The sequence below is a fragment of the Pseudopipra pipra genome, chromosome 1, assembly GCF_036250125.1.
Source record: "Pseudopipra pipra isolate bDixPip1 chromosome 1, bDixPip1.hap1, whole genome shotgun sequence".
Classification (NCBI taxonomy): domain Eukaryota; kingdom Metazoa; phylum Chordata; class Aves; order Passeriformes; family Pipridae; genus Pseudopipra; species Pseudopipra pipra.
Genome location: NC_087549.1, coordinates 139,038,014 through 139,059,699, shown reverse-complemented (window position 1 = coordinate 139,059,699; position 21,686 = coordinate 139,038,014). Strand labels below are relative to the sequence as shown.

At 42.6% G+C, this 21,686-nt stretch overlaps 1 protein-coding gene and 1 long non-coding RNA gene across 12 annotated transcripts in view; both read left to right on the top strand.

Annotated features, from left to right (window-relative positions):
- Positions 1–5,740: 5,740 nt before the first annotated feature.
- The window catches only part of ABI1 (abl interactor 1), a 77,599-nt gene continuing 61,653 nt past the window's right edge, over positions 5,741–21,686 (top strand). For 3 of the 11 annotated variants that reach the window (XM_064635976.1, XM_064635947.1, XM_064635984.1), the window contains exon 1: positions 5,751–6,000. In XM_064635976.1, the coding sequence (XP_064492046.1) occupies positions 5,884–6,000 (117 nt within the window). In that variant the 5' untranslated portion in view covers positions 5,751–5,883. Of the gene's footprint in view, positions 6,001–21,686 lie in introns of all 11 variants that reach the window. The other 8 variants (XM_064636019.1, XM_064636001.1, XM_064635963.1 and 5 more) reach the window with 6 other exon arrangements.
- Positions 6,602–8,789, top strand: LOC135402679 (uncharacterized). Its single transcript, XR_010425210.1, has 2 exons — positions 6,602–6,915; positions 7,030–8,789. It is a non-coding gene; the product is annotated as an uncharacterized LOC135402679 (long non-coding RNA).

The window sequence follows — 21,686 nt, the reverse complement described above, 5'->3', positions numbered from 1 at the left end:
AGGAAGCAGTTATAGCTCTGCAAACAGTGCTTGAGCCAATAAGTCCCACTAAGCCTGGGGTGGCTCTATATGCATTCACTCTGGAACACTTTTGTTTGTGCTATTCTCATACCTTTATCAAGCTGTGCAAAACAGAACAGAAATTGTGCTAAAGGTGTTTTCCGACTTCAAAACATTTCTCAAGACTTTAAGCAGTATTTTTTTTCCTGCTAGGGATGCTCACTCCATAGAGCTGAGTGAGTAGGACACTGCTGATGTGGGCCATCCACCCTTTCAGCGCCTGATTTCAAATCAGGGACACAGGAGACTTGTCTTTGGGTCTGCTATATATCCTTTCACTGCTAATTATGCAAATATTACTTTTTCCTGAGTAAGATGTCTCTCTGTCTGCTTTAGACCAGGAGCTCTATGCAAGGTGAAAAACCTTTCCCGGGGAAATTTTTATTTCATATATACACATCAAAGAAAGCCTTCCATTTTAAAGGATTGGCATCCTCCAACAAACAGCTATTAAATCAGGAAATCCCAACCTACTCTCTAGTGAGTGGGCCAAACCTGCATGGGTCTATTCAGAAAGCTGACTTTACTCCATACCTACCTCTTGCAATAGAATGACTCTTTTCATATTTAAATTACCCTTCCAAAGCCATAAAATAAAGGAAGGAAAAAACCTCACTCGCTAATATAAAGGATTACTCCCAAAAATCCACCTTCTGCTTTAAGTGGTTTCTTTAAAGTCAGCCTTTCCTCAAAATGTTTTTATAACAACATAGTTTAGCCTCATTTGTTACTGGTATAAGAAACAAATCTTGTCATTTGTCACAAATAGCCATCTTCCCTGGTGTAGGTCTAGGAAGAAAGAAATAGACTTTCTTGATGTTCTGAATAGGTATGGTTGCATCACCAGGGTCTAGATCTTCCACTTTTCCCATGCTTCCCAGTGGATGCCTTCTCTGCCTTGGCAGTATTTTGAGGGATTAAGAAGATAAACCTACCTTGTGATGGGCAGCTGGAGACAACAGCACAATGGACCCAGATCGGGATCTGAGAATGGAAGATATGGGAGGAATTCTTTGATGCAGTGAAAGTGGAAAGAAAAAGTCAGGAGGCAACCTGATGGCCAGAGGCTGAGCTGAGAAAGACGAAAGAATGGAGACCAAAATTAAATAGGCCAAAGGAACAGGAGATCCAGTGAAATATGGGAAGAGAACAACTGAGATGACAGATGGAGAAAAAGGTAGTGGACATGGCAGAAAAGGAGGACAGTTGACACCAGAGCACTGCTGAGGAGCAAAGATAAGCATGCAGGAAGGATGAAGAGGAGAGAGTTTTGTGAAAAATGAGGTTGAGACAGAAGGCAAATCCCGCAAGTGAAAATATATTGGAGGAGAAAGGTCATGTCAAAATACAGTAAAACTATTTATTTTTTATGCCACTCTTATCTTGTGCATTCCTGAAGCCACAATTTTGAATCTTATTATTTGTGTGCTCCCAGCAGCTTGGGCTGCCTAGCAATGCCTGGCTGGCTGTGCCGGCTCTGCTGCACAGAGCTCGCCGGCTGCCTAGCAACTGGCACGAGGGTGCACTGGGGTCCCCGGACCAGGCTCAGGGATGCAGTCCTGCCCTAAACACCCCTGCTCCTGTGGCAAGGCATGAGGGAGCATCTCTGGTTGTTAACAGCTGTGACGAAAACCTTAAAAATATTAATTGGAAAAAAGGGCATGTGGAGGTGACCATAAGAGCGCAGAAAGCATGACAAATTGTCACCAAGAAGCAGGAACAGCCCCATTCATCTCTGCAATACTGAGACACCCTGTGATGATAACTGAAATATCAATATGGGTAAATATTCTCGTTCTTCAGTAAGGCTCTGTGGGCTGGATCTAAAGCACAGGAAAGCAAACTAACACAGCTATGCAGCTTCTTGGGCAGCTACTTCTAATTTGGTGTAGGAAATACCAAAAAGGCAAAATTTGGTTCCAGGAAAAAAAAAGTTACAGCATTAAGTAGTCATACAGCATTGCCTCAGTACAGCCATACTTATATAACTACATCACCATAATCAACAAAAATTTTCTTACAAGAACATGAGACTTGGCATTTGGCAGCAGAGCTGATATGGCTGAACGAGCCCTGTGTCCTCTGTGCTTCCAGCTGCCCCCTCAAATCCCTCATCTCCCTTTCCATTGCACTGTCAGAAGTGCTCATGCAGCTAAACAACTGAATCAGGAATCGATCCAGCTAAGAAACAGTCCAACAAAAAATAAAGGGTTATTTTCCAATCAACACTACTGAGGCAAGTACTGTTTGTTCCCAAGGGAAAAACAAAGACACATGCCAATCTGTGGCCTAGAAAGGGGAATAGACAGTTACAGAGCTACACAAATTACAGTGCAGGAGAAGTTGCTTTGATGCTCCTACTTTGATGCTGTTCTAAACAGGTGCATTTAGAATAGAGTCTCATTTTTCTCTCCCAGTCAAAAATGGGTTATGTCCCAGAAAGACAGCATTGCCCCTGGAGATCATCATGCCCCACTGAGGAGGAGCAAATCTCAGATGGAAAGCTGAGACACTGAGGGGTATATAAGCATATTTTACTCTGGATAGGATCTCATTCAGGTGATTATTTATGTGGAGTTTGATGAACATAATTTTTTCCTCTACCAGTCCAGCCACCCCAGCCAGGAAAATTTTAATTCCTAGCTCTCTTACTCATTCGAAATATCTTGAGTAACTTCTAGGTAACTTCTCCTTCTAATCAGCACTTTATTGTCTGGTGCAATTAGAAAGTGTGATAGCTCAAAAAAACCCCAAACCCATCCAAAACAACAAACTAAAACAAAGCAAAAAATCCAACAGAATAAAACAGTTTCTAAAGAAAATACCAGCAAATGCAGTTCAGTTGCACACTACTGTCTTCAGCAAATACCAGCTCAAGTTCAAGATTTATTGGCTGCAGCTCAGTGCTAGATCTGTGGTTCTGCTAGATTTGCCAAGCACTTCTGTAGCTACTCGAATGTCTCTCTGTGCTTTCAGGTGCTTTGGAGTTGCTCAATGTACACACCATGCACAGTCATGGAGCCAGCTTGGATCCATTCCATCTGTGTCAATGAACCCTCCAAGAACCTCAGACACGAGGAACACACTGCAAAGACACTCAAGTGAGCCTGCAGAGAGTCATTTTGAAAGCAGGAGGGCCTGCATAGGACAGAAGTTAATAAGGCCTGCTGATCGAATCAGTTGAGCATGTCCACATCAGAATTCCCAGTACCTCTTATATTGGATGGCCCTCACAGCAGTAATGTCATGGTTGTATGGCACTCAGTTAAAAAGTCCTGCTGGAGTTGACCTGGAGCCAGTTTGGGTGTTTCTGTATCTACCCCAGGTGTATCCCCCAGCTGTGGGGATAACACCCAGCTGTGCCCCGGAGGCTGCAGAAAAGCCACAACGCAGCTGTCACAAGGTGGCGATCTTTGATGTGCTCTTCCAAGGTCTTCTTGAGTTGAGAACACATTTTGACATGGAGTTGGTAGGGGGTTTTTTGTTTATGCAAGGCTTTTTGGGTTGAGATTCACTGGAGGGAATGAGGCTGAAAGCCCTCCTGGAGCCTCTGCTCTACTGCTTGACGGGGATGCATTTCTCGGGAGCCACCATTGCCCTGCTCAGCAGCTGTCTGGCCATCTGCTTGTAAGACAAGGTTGCCCACCAAAGTGAAGCACAACATATATGGCAAAACACACGCCACTGATTTCTCTCATATTGAAAGAAGTTAATGTGCAAGGCCCCAAACATCTGCCGTTTTTTGGTACAGGGGCAGCCATAACATATTAAGAAGCGCCAACAACAGTTGTGCTACATTTGAGGATGTTAACAGCTTCCACGAAGCCAGTCTGTGATCTGTAGGCAATTACAGATCCAAGTCAATGTATGTTAAGCAGTTTGCAGCCAGCCTGAACAGAGAATTCAAATTTGTCACTGTATTATGCTAGCTGAAAACAAGGAGAAGCCAGTGCCCAAGGCAGCACAGTTGCCCTGGGACACATTTAAAGCTTGTCTATATCTCAATACAGTTTCAGAACACTATTTTACATAAAAAGGATACCTGAAATCCAAAATAAAATGTTTTGTTGGAAATTACATGCTGTCCTAAAGAGAGTTATTGAAGCCACTTTGGAAACAATTTTGCTAAGCTGCCAAGTAAATTTCCAGAAGATAGCTATGTAGATGAATATCTATCCCACAGAAAGTGCTACAAATGTATCAGCTCCTTCCTCTCCCCAAACAGCCCTTTCTTGGCACCTGTCTAGCTGTTCCCAGGTAGGGGCTGGTTTTTTGTAACTCCAGCTGCAAAACTTCCCAGGCCCACTGGTCCTTCCCAGGATCCCTATTCTTCATCCTTACCTCCACAGTTCTAGGCTGAGATGCTGGACTTTGCTGACCTCAGAGGGGAACGGAGATCTATGTTTTCTTCTTTCCAATTTGATTTAGAGACAGCAGCAGTAATACCAACCAGAACAGTTGCAAACAGAAGACAGACTCCAGAAGACATGTAAAATACCACATGACTATCCAGTGACCATAATCTGGTCTTACTATAATGTGCTTGAGAGTATTTTTTTCTGATACATTCTAAGCATGCTGACTTTTCACTGCTGTGTGGATTTCTCTGGGACAACTTCTAAAATGCAAGGACTAGCACCGGTTGCATTAGTAACTGTGGGCACACAGCACATGGCATGAACAGCAGGCCATGTTACTCATTGCAAAGGCAGGCTTGGCCATCCCAGCAAAGCAGTCACCTGCTGTTATTGGCTTTTCTTCCGGCAGATTCAGGATTTTGGTTACAAAAAACACATACGCAAGAAAGATTGTGCTAAATAATGACCAGACCCTCGTCTTCCGTACCTTTGCAACAGCCAGAGGAGGACCTGAACAATGATTAACAACTGAGGTAAATGAGTTGCAGGATTAATGTATTTACTCCTATAGTCAAATATTTACACTCTTCTTATAAAACTAGATCCAGGAAATGGCTAATTGTCAGTAGTTATCCTGGGCAGGTCTTCGCAAAGATCTACACGAGCTGGATTCATTATTTCTCCCATCCCCTTGGGGAATAATAACCACCGGAAGGGACTAGTTGCCTCAAATCATGATCCCTGCATCTTTTTTACCAATTTTGTTGTCATCTCTGGAATGGGCTGCCCAGGGAGGGGGTGGAGCCACCCTTCCCTGAAGGTGTTTAAGGAAAGACTGGACATGGCACTCAGTGCCATGCTCTACTTGACATGGTGGTGTTAGGACATAGGTTGGACTGGATTATCTCAAAGGTCTTTTCCAACCTAAATGATTCAATGACCTTTCAAATTCCTAGCTTGTCAGGTGGTCAGATAAACAGACTCTTTTGGTCTCTCCTGCAGAGGGATGCTTGGGACTGGGGCTTTTCTGAGGGGGGTGAGGGAAGGACACCAGAGTCTCCGCTCGCCTCTGGGCAACCAGAGGGACACCACGGTCTCCCCTGGTCTCTGGGTACCCAGAGGAACGGCCCGCCAGCCCCACTGCCGCCCTCCCACCCCAAGGGCCAGGCTGGCCGGTGAATCCCGAGCTCGGCTCCGCCATCTCCGCGGGCGGTGGCCATGAGCGATGCCCGCGCATGCGGTCGGCTCTGCCTACAGCTCCCGACTGCCTCTGCACAGCGGGGGCGGGTTTTTCCCTCTTCCTTTTTTTTTCTTTCCACTCCCCTCGGAGGGGGAAGGATGGGTGGGGAAAGCGAGCGTTCACGAAAGCGAGGCGAGGAGGAATCCCACAATACCAGGCGGGTTGCGAGCCCGGCGCTGCCGCTGTCTCTTTAATGCAAGAGGAAGCGATGCGGAGGGGTGGAAAATGGCAGAGTTGCAGATGTTGCTAGAGGAGGAAATCCCTTCTGGCAAGCGGGCTCTGCTCGAGAGCTACCAGAACCTCACTCGAGTCGCCGACTACTGCGAAAACAACTACATCCAGGTGAGGGGCGGCGGGGCAGCGCACCGGGGGCCGCCGGCAGGGCTCGGCTGGGCTCGGCTCTCCGGAGCGGGCGGCGGGGCCGGAGCCGCCCGAGGGGCAGCGGCGCTTGGCTGCTCCCGCCGCGGCTCCCGCCCCGCAGCCGGTCCCCAGCGTTTGCCTTTTCTTTCAACTTTCCCAGCTGAAGGGCCAGGCTTCCCTCCCCCCGCTCCAGAGGGGAAGGGAGGGGGTTATTATGTCAGTCCGACTCCGAGGGTGTGTCTTTCCCCCCCCTCCTTTTTTTTTTCTTCCTTCCCCCTCTGTATTTGTTTATCATGAGTCACATCCCGGAGACCTCCCGGGGCTGGGGTGGGGAGTGAGTGAGGCGCGGGGGCCCCCGAGCCTCTCTGTCTGGGCGGCTCAGCCCCGGTATCCCGGGTTTCCCCCCGGCTTCCCGGCGGCGGGGCTCCCTCCTGGGGAGCCGGCGGGCCCCGGGGCGGCGGCCGGGGCGGGTGCTCCGCACGTGGGGCGCGGGTGCCGGGCGGCCCCGCACCGCGCTCCGCCGGGGCCGCGCCGGCAGCGCGGGGCCGCCACCGCAGCGGCTCGGGGGCGCGGAAGGGGCCCCGCACACGGGTGACATCACGGAGCTCGGCCGCGGGGCGATCCGCGGTGGGAGCCGCGCCGGGTCCTCCTCGGCGTGCGGGTCCCGGCGGGGCCGAGGGAGCCGCGGTGCTGCGGGTCCGCATCGCGGCCGGCAGCGGCGTGCGGGGGCAGGAGGCTGCCCGTGCGCTGGCACTGCCGTGTGAGCGTGAGGCGGTGTTTCAAAATGGCAATCTGTGCCTCTCGCAGGCTGCCCGACTCAAACACCCTTCAACAGTGATTGCAGACCGGGGCTCTGGTGCTGGAAGAGGCTCTATTGGTTGTAGCGTCTCTCAACCGGTCGGTGTGGATTTTTTTTTCCCCTCCTCTATACTGCCAGTGGTTCTTGGCCTTGCTTTGAGTCTATTTTTATGAAGCTACTTTAAGCACAATTTACTATTATTATTTTTTCAGGATTTACATCACATGACTCTGTAAGTCTGCATACTTGGTCATACTGATGTGGACACAGACCCATCCAGAGAGGCTGAAATGCAACTTTTTTTTTTTTTCAGTAAAAAAATTGAAGACAAAAGGCAAATAAACACGACTTGACTTACTAGACAGCTTGTAAAGTGAAGTTTTTGAATTTAATACTAGATCACCTGTGATGAGTATTTAGTATAGGTTATTAAAGTCTCTGTTATCCATCATTGCTGGTAAACTATTTTACTGTTAAATGGAGCAGCAAAAATGGAAACACAGTTTTAATAATATGAAGTTATTTTTTTTAAAAAAAGAGATATTTGGATTAAAACTGTTCTAACAAGCCATATTTTCAAATTTTGGGGGTTTTTTTTGTGGTATATGAGGTAGTATGAGTTAATGTCTATTTATGCTTCCGAGTTGTTTGCTCCACCCAAAGAAAGCTGCTGATATAAATGCTTCTTAGAGGCGAGGTTCATTTGGTTTTACTCATGGGAAATATGACAAATACATGGCTATGGTAATTGCGGCACAAGTTTTGACCTGTCTCCTGCTCCTGACTTTTTCCCTGTGTCAGAAAGTTACGGAGAATCTTCAGTTACATCATTTTCTTCAGTCATAAAACTTTTCTTTCTTCCAGAAAATAACCCAAAATACCCCACCACTTGAGCAAGTTCCCATCCGGTCATTTGGGGAGGCTTTTCTTTTTCCCTTTTTTTTTTTTTTGTTTAATTTGGTAGCTCATTTTCACCTCAAGTATCAAGGTCAGCTGGATGTGGGATTGATGTGGTCTGTTTTATCTGTGTACAGCTGTGTTTACCCCTCTTGAAAGGAAGCTGGAATTCTAAAATTCCTAATGAAGACTTGCGCAGTGGCTTTGGAAAATGCATACCTCACTCGTATTTTACACGTATTGTACATTTGCTCAGTTAAAATGGTAAATATATTGATAAAATTACATATTTTTTGATGTTTGATGGAGGTGGGTTTTTTAATCAGCACTTGATGCAAAGCCATCTGCTGTCCAGTTGGACTACTGAACAGATTATACTGCCAGTGCCTGTGGTGGGGCCACTGCCGGATTAGGCAGTATGACACAGGGCACTGGGTTATGAGATTTGGGAGTATGTGTATTGTGGGATGGCAAGGGAGAAAAGGAGAGGGAGAGGCTTAACATGCACATAATATAAAATGTATGTGTTTAATGTAATTCAGCATTTTATAAAAAAGACAGACCAGAACAAAGAACCTGGCCCTGAAGTGAATGTTAAAATACTTCACAAGTGGCTACATATTGTAACTTATCTAGTAGCGTTTAACTGAATCACTTCAGCCTCTTTGAAATTGGGTAGCTTGGAATTTAGAGCACTTTCTCTTTTTTTCTGTGGGTAAGGCTATGTGCTCCCTAGTAGGAAAAATTACTGTGTGCTGTCACTCACTCTGCATTGTGCCATTGAGGTGGAACAGGTTTGTCTGACTATTCTGAGTGCTGGCACTAACAATTTGTAGTAATTGTAATAGCAGACAGAACGATGTTCTCAGCCTTATGGTTTATATTCTTTGCTGACTTAAGGAGGAAAGTAATTTACCACCCCAAATATTGCTGTATTCAAGCTATAGCTGTATTTTTTTTTTGTTTAAAAATATAGGAATTTTGTCTCTTTTACTCAATCTGAGAATTATTCTGGTAAAATTCCAGTCATGCTGATTTTTTGAAGGGAGTTTTCCTTCAATGTCTTTAAAGATTCCTCAAAAAAAAAAAAAAAAAGGAAGAATGGGGGGAAAACTCACCTGGTGGGAACTTGGCTCCCAAATGGTGAATGTAGATTTTGGGACAGTAAGTATCCCTTTACTGAAGCATTTAGGAAAGATGACAGCATTTGGGACTCTCAAGCGGAAAACTGCTGTTCTTAGAAAAGCAGGAAGCAGTTTCTTGCTAAGGCACATTGGGACAATATCGGAATGCCAGCCAGTAACACAGTTTGCCATTCAAATCGTGTGTATTTTGGTTATCTAGAATGTTTATCTGTTAGGAAGGGAAAACAATTTGGGAGAAACAGAGCAAATAAGTTTCTAAGGAAGAGCTGCAGTGCTAAAAGTGCAGTACAGGATGGTGGCAGTCTGGGGGGGGATGGGAGAGAGAGAGAGAGGAGAAAAAAAGGAAAGGAAACCAAATATAGAAGTAGTAATTGAAGTACGTAGTGATGGGGTTTTTTTGGTGGTGATTTTGGCTTTGAATAGAAGGAAAAAGGCATTAAGTATCTGATCTGTGACAAGATTTAAAATCTACAGTGTTTCTGGTTGGAAGCTTCAGTAACAATCAGATAGAAAATTAGATTCCTATTTTCTTTTAGATCAGAAATTTAAACTCTAAACAGTTTTAAGAGGAAGTTTTGAACCTTGAATCTTTAACTGGAAGCATTTTGTCTCCTGAAGTAATTTTCCTTAAATATAGATACATTTTGAAAATATTAAAAAAATTTATTATAAGTTCCCATAGCTAATGCCTTCCCCAGATCCTTGGACTAGTCCCTTTTGGTGTGCTTGTAACTGAAAGGTTATCTGAAAATCTGTAACATAAAGCTGAAGATACTAGTGTGGAGTTTCATCAGTATCCTAGACTGAATGAACTAGATCAGAACTAATACAGGAACAACAAGAAATTAAAACACTTGCAGTTCTAGTTATGATCAGCTGAAAGGTATTAACTTCCATAGAGATTCTCCAGTCAGTTTTCCGGCTATATTGAATTATTTTCATGTTTTAACAAACTTATTTACAATAATTAGCTTGTGAAGCATTAGAATGACACAGGAAACCAGCATCTGCAGTGTTATTGCACTGATAACTTTCTTTGGAATAACTACAGTTGACTGGTGTAGCCCAGAGAGGCCTCTCTGTTGAAAAAATGCTGCTTACAACTCTCTCCTACTGTCTAAATTAGGTGTTTCTTTATCCTTGTTTATGCATATGCAGATATATGATTTTCGTCAGTCTCTTTGCTTCTAGACCACTTGAAGATCCATTTGCAATTTTTTGTTTTTAAGATCAAGTATAATTTTAATATGATTGTGAGAACCTTTAAGTGAATAGCTTACACTACTTGTGTAAATTCTGAGCTTGATGGTCTCAAGTGGGTACATTTAGCAGCTTTATGAAAATACATAAATAAAAGACCTTTTAAGGAAGTAAGTGTTGTGTTGCCTAAATGTGTGGTTTTTTGTTGTCATGGTATTTCCTTCTGTAGCTTCTGACTGATATGTGGAAACTGAAGGGTGAATTAACAAGCTGTTCTGGGTAAAATGGACAAATCCAGAGACAGATTTGTTTGACTGCTATTGCAAAAAATTTGAAGTATCTTTCCAGTCAGTAGAGAAATAAATGTAGGGGTTTGAGCAGAAGTGTTGCATGCAAAAAGTTTCATAAATAACTTATATTTCAAGATGCATGGAGGAATTCTTTGTTTGAAAAATTGAATATCCCACACTTCCTATACAGTAGATAGCATGTATTCACCAAGAAATACCTTTTTCTGTGGCATTTCTTCAAATGTTGGTAACTGGTTGGACACTTGATTTCATTGCCTGGTGCCTGGAAAGTGGCTTAGATTAGTTCAGTACAAAGAAGTTCACTCAGAATGTCTAATTCAGGAAATGACCTGCTCTAAAAGGATAAACTTCTTAAATTGTCACTAATACAAATCCTTTATGTGCTGTGAGAACTTGCATGCTTTTATGTTCATAGGTTAATTAGTTTGTATTGAGAGTAAATACAGTGAGTTTTTTTTTTTCCCCTGGTTTTGTTGCTCAGTTTGGAACATTTTACAAAAAAAGCAAATTAAGCTAGTTCACTTGCTGTAACACCAAATATAGTTCAAAATTAGAGAACTTCAGAGCGATGACATAAAATATGAGCATGTCATCCATTATGCTTTGTAGGTTTAAATAATATTCTTTAAGAAAAGATGTTAGGCTATACTTTCAAATGCTGTTCTTTTTTAAGGTAGTTTAAACAAATTTTTGCCAGCAGTATAAAAGGCACTGGGTGTTTTATGTGTAGCTCTTTCTAAAAATGACAGTACAGGTACAGGGTTAGGCTGGTGGGTTAGGCTTGTAGCTTTTCTGTGCCTTGTGTAGGTCTTCTGTGCCTATGCAAGTGTAGGCATTGTCTGTATTTTGGAAAATACAACTTTATATTTAGCTCAAAAGGAGCAATAAGGCAATAGTGCAACTTCACTGAATCAGCGAGTGATTACCCTGCATATGCAGGAAATGGATCCTAAAGTGTTGTATGTCTGGTTTGTGTCCAAAGGAGGTAGATGACATGAGATGAGCTTTTCCGAATTTGAAATGTTTCCATTATTTTTGTTACATTTGGTTTAAGAAGCCAGCAAGATGTTGGCTATTATTTCTGTTCCATTTTTCACTAGTATTACAGCAGATTATGTCAGCACTGTGTTACCTTAATCAGGCGGAGTAAAGTGGATTGGGATAAGCTTTTACAGGTGTGTATTCTTTCTTCCACGAGGGAAGCACTGTCTGCTCTGTTCTGTTTGTGCACATGTCAGAAGGAAGAAGCTTGCAGGTTGTCTGTGGTCAGTGTATGCTAAGTGTGATCTTTGTTCCCTGTGCTGCACTTGCTGTGCCCAGCCCTGTGGAATTGTTGGAAGGAAGAAAGAAGCATGAATAAGAGAGGCAACAGTCTAATACTTACTTCCCTCTGATTCTCTGGGAGTTGATGCAGTAAGTAGCTCTTATGGTAAAGAGAAAACAGATTGGCCTTGGGAAGATCTCATAAAGTGGATCCCATTGTAATGAAGGTAAGAGTACAGGAACAGGCTGAGTACAAGTAGAAAGTGTTGTACCTCTGAGGGCAAAGTTCCAGTAACTATCTGATCTAAGTTTAACAGGAAAAAAACCCCAAACCCTAACTCTGGAACAAAAGAACTGATGCAACTTCCCAATATCTTTGCTTAGCATTTTGAACTGGCTTTGTCTTGTAGAAGCATAAATGGAGTAATGGAATTTATAACTGACTCGGAAGGTCATATAGGGACATGCTGTCAGATTTGGGAACAGAACCTGATTGTGTGGACTTCAGTGCTGTTCACAAGGGTTCCCTATGCCACCCCACCCCTCTCCAAATTGCCTCTGTTATGCTACAACAGAGCAAGAAGTGCGTATCCACAGAAACATGGAGACAGTGTCCACAGAGGCAGTGCAATGAATCCCTTGGGAAAATATGCACCTGAAACCATCACTGAACTCATTAGCAGCAATTGCTTTTCAAGAATTTGATGTATCTCCTCTCATAAAAACCTTGAGGTTCTAATTTTTGGCTTTGCGAACTTCTGGAGTTACATAATGCTCACAGTACTGTTTGTCTGTGTGTTGGTGGGTCTTGGCAGAGGCACTAGAAGATGCCGCTCTATTTCTCATTATTGAAAGCAGTCTGTGTTTGACATTTCTGATGACTGAAATCTTGCTTATCTACAGAACAGTGGGGTGGCATCTGTGTGGACAGTGTCAGTTCTGATATAGAAGGCGTCCTTAAGGGGTAAGAGGGTATCTTGCTCTCTTCCGTGCCTGTGTTCAGTTCCTTTTTAGTGACTTGGAGTCTAAGGAGGCATAGTGTGGTTTTTATTTGTTGTTGCGTGGTAGGAAATGACTTGTGGGCTGTCAGTTACTCGGTGTCCAGGCTTGCTCATAATTACCCAAGCGTTCTTGCTCTCTTTAGTATTTGTGTTACCTGGAGCGGTCTTCCTCTCATGCTATTCCTTCCACCCCATCCTGATTCTGAGCACTGGTGATAGAAGGGGTGGGCTTGGTCACAGAGATCTTCCCTCCACCCCTAAGTAAAGGGAAGTAACTGCTGAATTTGTAATAGTAGATACTGTGCCTCAGCGTGGTTCCTCCCTTTTCCTGACCTTCCTGGTGAGGCAGCTGCCGCAGAGGTTTCAGGTCTCCTGTGGGTTGCAGAAATAGCCCTTTGCAGCTTTGTACAGAGCTCTCAAGGGCCAAGTCCAGGGTGCTGCAAAGAACAGGTCATGATGTGCTCCTGAACAGAGCAAGATGGTATCTGCAAGTGCCTTTCCTCCTGCGCCTTTAGCCTGTCAGTGTGTCCTTCTGACAGCACTGGAGGTGCTCAGTCAAGTGTTTCATAGATTTAGTGCTAGGTATTGAAATAGAAGATAGAGCGTTTCTAACAGGTGGGCTCTTTGAGGAATCAGTTTATTGTATAGCAGATGAAAGCAGAACTAAACTCCCCTCTTGATATTAGAGGGAATGTGTTATTTTCCTTGGGTTAATTAACAGGAGTGTAGGTGCCACCTTTGCTTGAGACTATGCAAATAGCATCGCTCATTACTTATGCAAGCCCTTAATGCTGTTAACAAGAGCCATGCATGCTTTGCAGATCATATATTTGTTACTGTGATGCTGATATTTTAGAAAAGGGGGGATGGGGAACCCTGCATGAGAATTTCAGCTTGGAGTGAAATATGGGTGTAGCATTTTCAGGTACAACTTGTAAAAATCAGCAGCCTGTATTAAGGCTACCTGTATTGGTAGGTAACCTGCCTGCTGAACTGACAAAGCAAGTTAGTTTAATTCTGAAAAAGATTGACTGCTTACCAGGAGACTTTATTTTTAATAATAGTCTTGTTGAAGATTCCGGCTCTAATACGTTTAGTAGGTGCTGAGTTTGGCAAACTGAAAAAGTATCTGAAAATCAAAACTTCTCTTGTACTGGGCCTCTCCTATGGTAAGGTCTCTTCATAACCTCCACAGGTAATGTGCGCCATACTTTATCTTTCGACATCACGGAATATTCTAAAAGAACACTGAAGTTGTCTCTTGTGCGATGAAATACATCTTTCTTATGTTCCTAATGTTTCTTAAGATAGCAGATATATTTGTGACAGGTCATCCCTCCCTCTTTCTTTTTCCTCCTCTCTTTGAAGAGCCCAAAGTAATATATTCTGTGTATTCTTTATATGGCAAAAGTTAAAGTGCAAGCATTCTGCTCCATGTGTGAGGAAGCTCAGATACTGCAGTGATGTACAGTTAAAGAACTCATGGGGAAGATATTCTGCCTCACTATCCTAATTTTATTGTAGCGTCCAAGAGAAATAGGAGTAAAATGTGGTACTGTTCTTAGTTTTGTTAAGAAAGCAGGAACGCCTCTCAGAACTCGTGCAGAGGAGTCTTGCTAAAACAAATGTTGGTTTGACATCCTTAGAGTTGAGTGTAATGTTTTTACTGGGTGGTCTTAAGGCTATAAATAGTTCAAGAAAAAACATTGCTTGTTTACCGCTTGAAGCATAACAATCCTTGGAAAAGAATTGAAGTGTAGACTGCTGGCTACTCTCACAGAAGTGTTTCACATGATTATACTTTTTCAGAGCTATACTTTATCAGCCAAGCGTGGAGTTTTTTGTTGGCTTTTTTTTCCCAGCTAATCTTTCACCAGATGCGTATCTTTACTTTCATTCTCTGATCTCCATGTTGTACTTTGCGATCAGTTAATCCACCAACCAGTATTTGTCCCGCGGCAATCATTGTCAGCTGAGCATCTTATTTGACTTCACTGTAGCAGGTGTGCTACAAGTTAATACTTGAGTTGTGGTCCCTATGCAGTGATTGTGTGTTTTCTGGAGCCTATGATAAGAAAAGGTCTGCATAGAACAAAGAGACAAGAGAAGAACAAGGTGTCCAGGCAGGTGCATCAGATGAATGCATGAACATCTAAGTAGCTGCAGAATGCTATGCCATGGCTTGTCTTTTCACATTCATATACCTAGTAATGTTAGTCACTTTAATGTCACTAAATGTTCCTAGTGACATTTCTCTCTTTCCATGAGCTTCTCTTAGCCTGTGATCTTAATGTGAATTTGCTGATTTCCCTCTCACAGCTCAAGTCTCCTTTCTGCTTGCTGAGATTACTTGTTAGACCTGTTGTCTCATTTACTCTTCTCCTGCTGCCAAATACTGTGGACTTTTGGTTCTGCTGCCGTTGACGCAAGAGTGTTCTCATCACAGCTTCTGCCTCTGAAACTCTCACCCGCTTTCTCTCTACATTGTTTACTTTCAGTCTCATTTCAGATCTCCTCTGAAAACCTATTGTCCCCTGCCTGTTTCTTTTAATTAATATCTTTCTATTATTTAGCTGCATGTTTTACTGCCTTGCAGCTTAAATTATGCAGCTTTTTTTCGTGATGTCTTTCAGACAAACAGCTTCTACTAGCATGGGTTTGAATAATTTGAAACTTGCTGCTACTGGAAACGTTTATATGCATTTCTTTTTTAGATTATCTTTATTGGCACAAAGTTGAGACTAAAGCCTTGGCTCTATCGTGATCTGTAACTACCTGAGAAAGCCAGGATGAGCAGGATACAGAGGAAATAGAAGGCAGCTGGGAAGACGTGATGTGGAATGGGACTGACATGATTCTCCCTAATAGTAAAACTCTTAGGAGGCCTCTGATATATGCAGCCAGGCCTTTCCTTTATAAGAAATTTGTCTTGTTTGGGAAGCTGGTCCTTTTGTTGCTCTGAGACCAAGGAGTGGAAAGGGCTTAATAAAACTTCTCTACTTGAAGGTCTTTGGTTCTCTTAACAGTGAGGGAAAGTGTATGTGTCGGGAGGAAGGGAGGAATGGTGTTCTCTTAACATACCTGTGAAGACACAGATATGCATTAACGAAGTAGAGCTGGACCTGATCTTGGAAGATTTTTATAAAATATGATTGTACCCTCCAGGGTTCCCACTAGAAGCCTCATGGCAGGTGGCCTGGATGATGTTTTAGTCAAGATCTAAAGAGTATCAGACTAACAAGTAAAGAAATGATGGATCAGTGCACTTAACATTGGCAAGATCTTCGGAGATCTGACTGGGGATTGTTCAGCTTTTGATTTGCTGGCTGACTCGCAGGATTTCTAAATCTCTGGGAGGAGTTATTGTTTCTATGATTCAAACTCCTGGCTTTAGCTGCCTTAGATAAAATGTGCATCTGGTTTGGAAGTGCTTGGCTCTACAAGGGCTCTCTTCAAATACCGTGGGTGTGTTTCCTGCTGCAGCATACCATATGTTCACCCAGCATTGAAATGGTCTGGTCGCTGCAGTAGTCCTGAGATTTGTCTTAATTGGCTACAGGTCTTGAATCTAATTTATAAGGTATCCTTAGCTTTGAATGTTAGAGAAAATTGTTGTTGCCATAGATGTAATTGAAGCTTGAGCTCATACAACTGCTGCTTTACTGTGGAAGAAGTCTTGTATCACTTCAGTAGTGGGTGTGTCATTTCATTCCTCTTTAGCAGTCTGTCCTTTAACTAGTGGGGAAGGATAACAGCCAGTGGAAAACTTTCTAGCATACATTCCCTCTTTGAAAACCTACTGTCCAGGAACAAGAACTGTAAAATCAGCTCCTGTCAGTACTCTGCGGTGAATGAATATTGACTGTTTGGAGACGGAGGGAGGTATTTTTGTAATTATGAGAGAAGCTTGTTTACTGGGGATAGAAGCCAAGTATGCAGGGATACGGTACCTGTTGGTTTTCTACTTCTCTGTTGAGGGGAGAAATGTTGCTGGTTTTGGTCCTGAATGTGGGATGTGTGGGGGATTTGAGTGTGTTCCTTGGGCATGGAAGGGGCTTAAGAGCAGATAAAGCATTATCTATGTTGAATAACTTTCTGCCTTCCTGACAGAAAATTGAAATGTTTTGAAGGATGATTGGAAAGCAATTTGGGGGTCTTGAGAAACTCCCAGGTTTCTGGTAGGAGTAAAAGCACAGGAGGAATGGGAGAGGGACTGTGTAACCCTCCTTCACTGTCTTCAGCCACTCTCTTGCTACCTCTGGTGCTGAGAAGGACAACATTAAAAGCAAATACTTTTACTGTTTGTTTCTTACCTACAGCAGAGAGCTGGAGAGGTACCTTTAGTTTTTTTCCCAGACTGGTGTAAGGGGTTACTGCAGCAGCAGTGAGTGGGGGAGTATGAACTGGAACAGGTACTTACTGGCTGAATAACATCCCACGATGCCTGGGGGAATGAACGTGGGGAATACTGTGAGTCATACTTGTCAGTCTCATAAAGCAGGAGGCTTTTTAAAATTGGCCTTGGAGGGGAAGAGGTGTTTAATGGAGCAGTTGTGAAGGAGTTATGCAAATGGAGAACATAAATAATGAGCAAAGACACTCATTTAAGCTTCTTGCCTTCTCAGAAAATTACTAAATGCAAACAACTGCTGTGAAAGTTAAGAAAAATACATCATCATTAAGTGGAATGGGTGTAAAAATGTGGCCATCCTTGATGATAAGAAAATTCACCTTTTATGACTAGCAAAATTAATTTCTGTAGTTGTTGAACTGGAAACATATTTGCTGTTGGTTTGTTTGGGTTTTTTGCTTTCCAGTTTCCTTTGAAAAACAACAAGGCAGGAAAGTGAAAAGCAGTATCCTAACCCAAGAGCTGGTTAGGAAGGGAGGTGGCAAAAAGACCGATCTTCAGTTTTGCTTTGAATATATCTTCAGTGTTTAGACTGGATTTGTATAAAAAGTTTTTCCATTTCTATCCCCCTATTCATGCAAGAGTTAATTTACATGTAAATACTATGTATTCTTTGGTAAAACTGAGAGCATGTTTTTAGGATATAGCTGCTTTTTTTTTTTTTCCTCCCCTGACACAGCCACTTTTTGCTGTTTTAAATTAAAGAGTTTTCAACAGAGCTTATGAAATGTAATTGTTCCAGTCCTGGACTTGCTTGCAGATGCTCACATTGTAATAGGAATCTTATCTCTGGTAGCTAAGCCTTGCCAGCAGACTTAATGGGCTTAAAATTTGCTTGGACTACTACTTCTGCCTCTTGCAGTCTAGGGAGGCCATCCCAAGCTTTGAAGCAGTTGAATATGACAGATACACTGTCCCACATGCTGCTACATGATTGTAGGTGTCCTCCCTTGGCCTCCCCTGTGTTTTAACCCAGCTCCTCCTGGGCGTGCAGATGCAGAGGCAGTGTGGGTATGGGTGGGTCACAGCTGTGGCTGATGTGTTCCTCTTGGGAAGGACTGTTTCTCCAAACACAGCTCCTCTGTAGCTGTAATAAGGCCATCATCTGTCAAGCTGATTACAGACGAGATAGCAAGCTGCCCTGGTGGCTCTATGTCAAGTGCCGAAATGGAATAGTTCAGGTGTTTTACTACTGGAGGGGGAGACAGGGAGTGATGTGGGTATGACTATTCTTATGCATCTGGTTGCATGGAAATGCAAGCTCTGATGTCATCTGTACGACTCTTTACACTTCCTGCATTTGCCTAAATCTGCCCTCTTCTACACTGTACATGAAGGGGAAGCAGTCTTTAAAATCATGGGAAAGGGCATCATAAAAACACCAGTGGAACTTCAACACTGATTAGAACTTAGCTGTAATTGTGTCTGCCAGAGGCATTGCAGCTGTATTTCTAGGAAAAGTTACTCACTTGAAGTACTGCTGTACTAACACCACAACAATTGTCTCACCAAGGACTTTGGTGAGACAAAGTCTCACCAAAACAAAGCAATTCCCTCACTCCTGAACTTGGTCTTCAATTGAAGAACTTTCTTGCTTTCTTCTGTTGGTTTCTGTAAGTTAAGTTTTTACCTGTTGCTGGATGTGGAAATAACCAGAACTAAATGATTTTAAAACACTGTGATATTATGGTAATCTACTCTTCTGTTCATTTTTTTTTGGGGGGGGGGGTGTTGAAGAAACAATGAGGTATTATTGACTCTCATCCCTACTCTGTCTCCTTCTCTTCTCCATTCTCCTGAGCCATCTGTTTGTTCTGTTGTGTGTAGTTTTTAGAGAAGCTAACTTCCTACTTGTTGCAATTGAAATAACCCAGTATTCAAATAAGCTTCTGCATATAAGGTTTTGGAAAGTTGTTGCTAACCATAAGATCAAATTTTAACATAATAAAAAGTAATTATTCAAAAATAAGCTGAATGTAGTGTGCTTACAGCCACTATCAGATAAAAATTGTAGTCAGGTCCAGGAGCATATAAAAGTCTGAGCAATATTAGCAGCTGTTTATGGGATCAGACAGAAACAGAAACTAGGTTGATTTTTCTCCACTTACATGCAAGTTATTGTAAAAACAATCACTCCTTGTATTGCAGTCCATTGCTTTATTACCATGAGATCACTGTATAGCCTGTGTGCTATGTGAGAGTATGTCTTGTGCTGGCAAACAAGCTACTACAAAACTGTGGAGATCCACTGGTTTCTGGTCTTAAGTACGTTGCACCAGTGTTGTGAGATGTGTGATGGTTTCCTGCTGGAGTGAGTGTATTCATCTTTGAGACACTAAATAGTCAGCTGTGTGGAGAATTTGACCCTATAATGGCCATTGTTTTCTTCTTTGTTTTAAGAATACTGTGATGTTTGGGAACCGCCTGAACTGTAAAATCTGGGTAGCAGCTGTGTGTCGAAAGTGACTTTCTTAAATGTGAGTACTCTTCCTGAATTAGGAACACTTGCAGTCCAGACATTTGCTGGATGTCAGAAGGCCTGTGTAACTCTTGGCTCTGCATTTTAGTGTCTTGAGATTCTTTTGGAGCTGGACATGCCTGTTAATGACATTCTATGCTCTCTTTCCCCACTTGCCTCCCTGCTTTGTTGTCCTGGTCCTGTCATATCTCTGACATCTCCATGTGAAGAAAACCTGTTGCCGTGCAGAGTGTACCTTTGAGCTTGCTTACTTTTGGACGAACCCCTTTTTGGATGCTGAGGTTCACCATGTGGCTGTTTTGCACAGAGCAGTTGAGGTTACCCTATTGTCTGTGTTCAGAGCACTGTTGACACGGATTCATAAAATACCAGGTTGGAAGGGGACCTTAAGGACCATCTCCTCCACTCTTTCTTAGCAAAAGCATTATCTAGGCAAGATGGTCTAGCACTTCCCTGAGGAGATAATTCCAGTGACTGACTGTTTGCGCTCATTGTGAAAAATGTTCCTATTGTGTCTAATCGGAATCTACCCAGAAATAACTTATAAAAAGGGAGTCTTCATCTTCTTTGTATCCACCCTTTAAATACGAAAACATCTGTGGTGATAACCTGTGATACCAGGACATGCTGAGATGACACTGTAATTTGATCCTTTATGCTAAGTCTTGTTGTCTTAACCTTGCTTGCTCAGAACTGTCTGATATGATTTCAGGCCTGCCTAGAGGGTAGGGAGGACTAGAGTGAGGATCTGAAAAGAAAAAGGTAATCTTGGAAGCTTGCCTATGAAAGGTTATTGAATTTTAGCATGTTGCTTGTCTTCATGTATAGATTTGTTTTAGAATTCTGGGCTTAGACCTTCTGTTTGATTTGCCAAAACAGAAAAAAAAAACTTATATGTGAGCACTCATGAGTCCTTGAGAGTAAACTGAAGAGGTAAACAATGATAACCATTGTTATCAACATAATGAAATTAAAGTTTTTCACATAGTATGAGCTGAAAAGCTTTGCTCCAAAGCAGGTTACTCTGAGCTGCCTTGATTCAAAGGTTTGTATGACATGAAAATCTGCCCAGTTCCAATTTTTCTCTCCACTTAAAGAAACTCAAGTTTGGTTCTGTATCGCTGCCACTATATTACAAGGAGGATATTAAGGTAACTAATATATGCTAAAGGGACTCCTTCCTACTCCCACCAAAAAAGAAGTGAAAAATAACTCTGATGTATCAGGGAGCATGTCTTGCTAGATGAGCTAAAATTTGTGTGTGGTGCTGTCACTTAAGAAAGTAAACAGAAAGCCATTTTAATTTCAAGCCCTATTACAAACAGAAAACAAAAAATCAATATTTGAGAGACAGTGTATAAAGAAACTAATAGGGAGTTAGGGAACTTACATTCTATTATCTGCTGTATAGCGTGCCAAAATAATCATACGCTCCAAAGCCTTGGGTGGCTTTCTTAGTGTTGAAGGAGGAAGGCTGCTATGGAAGTGCCCAGGTTTTCTTTTTCTATCTGACAGTCTGAGGGTGGCATTAGAACCACAGACTCACAGAATTGTTTAGGTTGGAGAAGACTTTCAAGATCATCAAGTCCAACCATTACCCCAGCAGTGCCAAGTTCACCACTAAATCATGTGTTAAGTGCCACATCCAACACGTCTTTTAAATACCTCCAGGGATGGTGACTCCACTACTTTGGAGCTCTGGTTGGTATCTCTGATGTCAGAGCCTGCTTTTTGTCAGCTCTGAAGAAATTTGTGTTTGATGTCATAAGGCATACTGTCATTACTTTACAGTAAGAAGGTTTCTGTCCTGAAGCTTGTATTGTCTACATCATATAAAACACAGCAAATAAGATTTGGAGCAAATTTCTTACGCTTGCTGCATCTATGGTCTTGTGTGTACAAGACTGTGTGAAAATGGCACATGGACATGTCTGTTTCTGTCATTTGAGTTCAGTGTGGCATGCCAATATGATTGTATGCACAGACTAAAACAACAGGCAGTAACAATGTATTGTGCCAACATATATGTTTATTGTGACATCTCCTTTATTTGATTTGGCAAAAGAACTGGAAATTGTGTTTTCAACAATATATATGTAAATTTCTTGGTTTTTTTAATAGGGAGAGTGGTTTAGTCCAAAGCCAACACGAACACTGTTTGC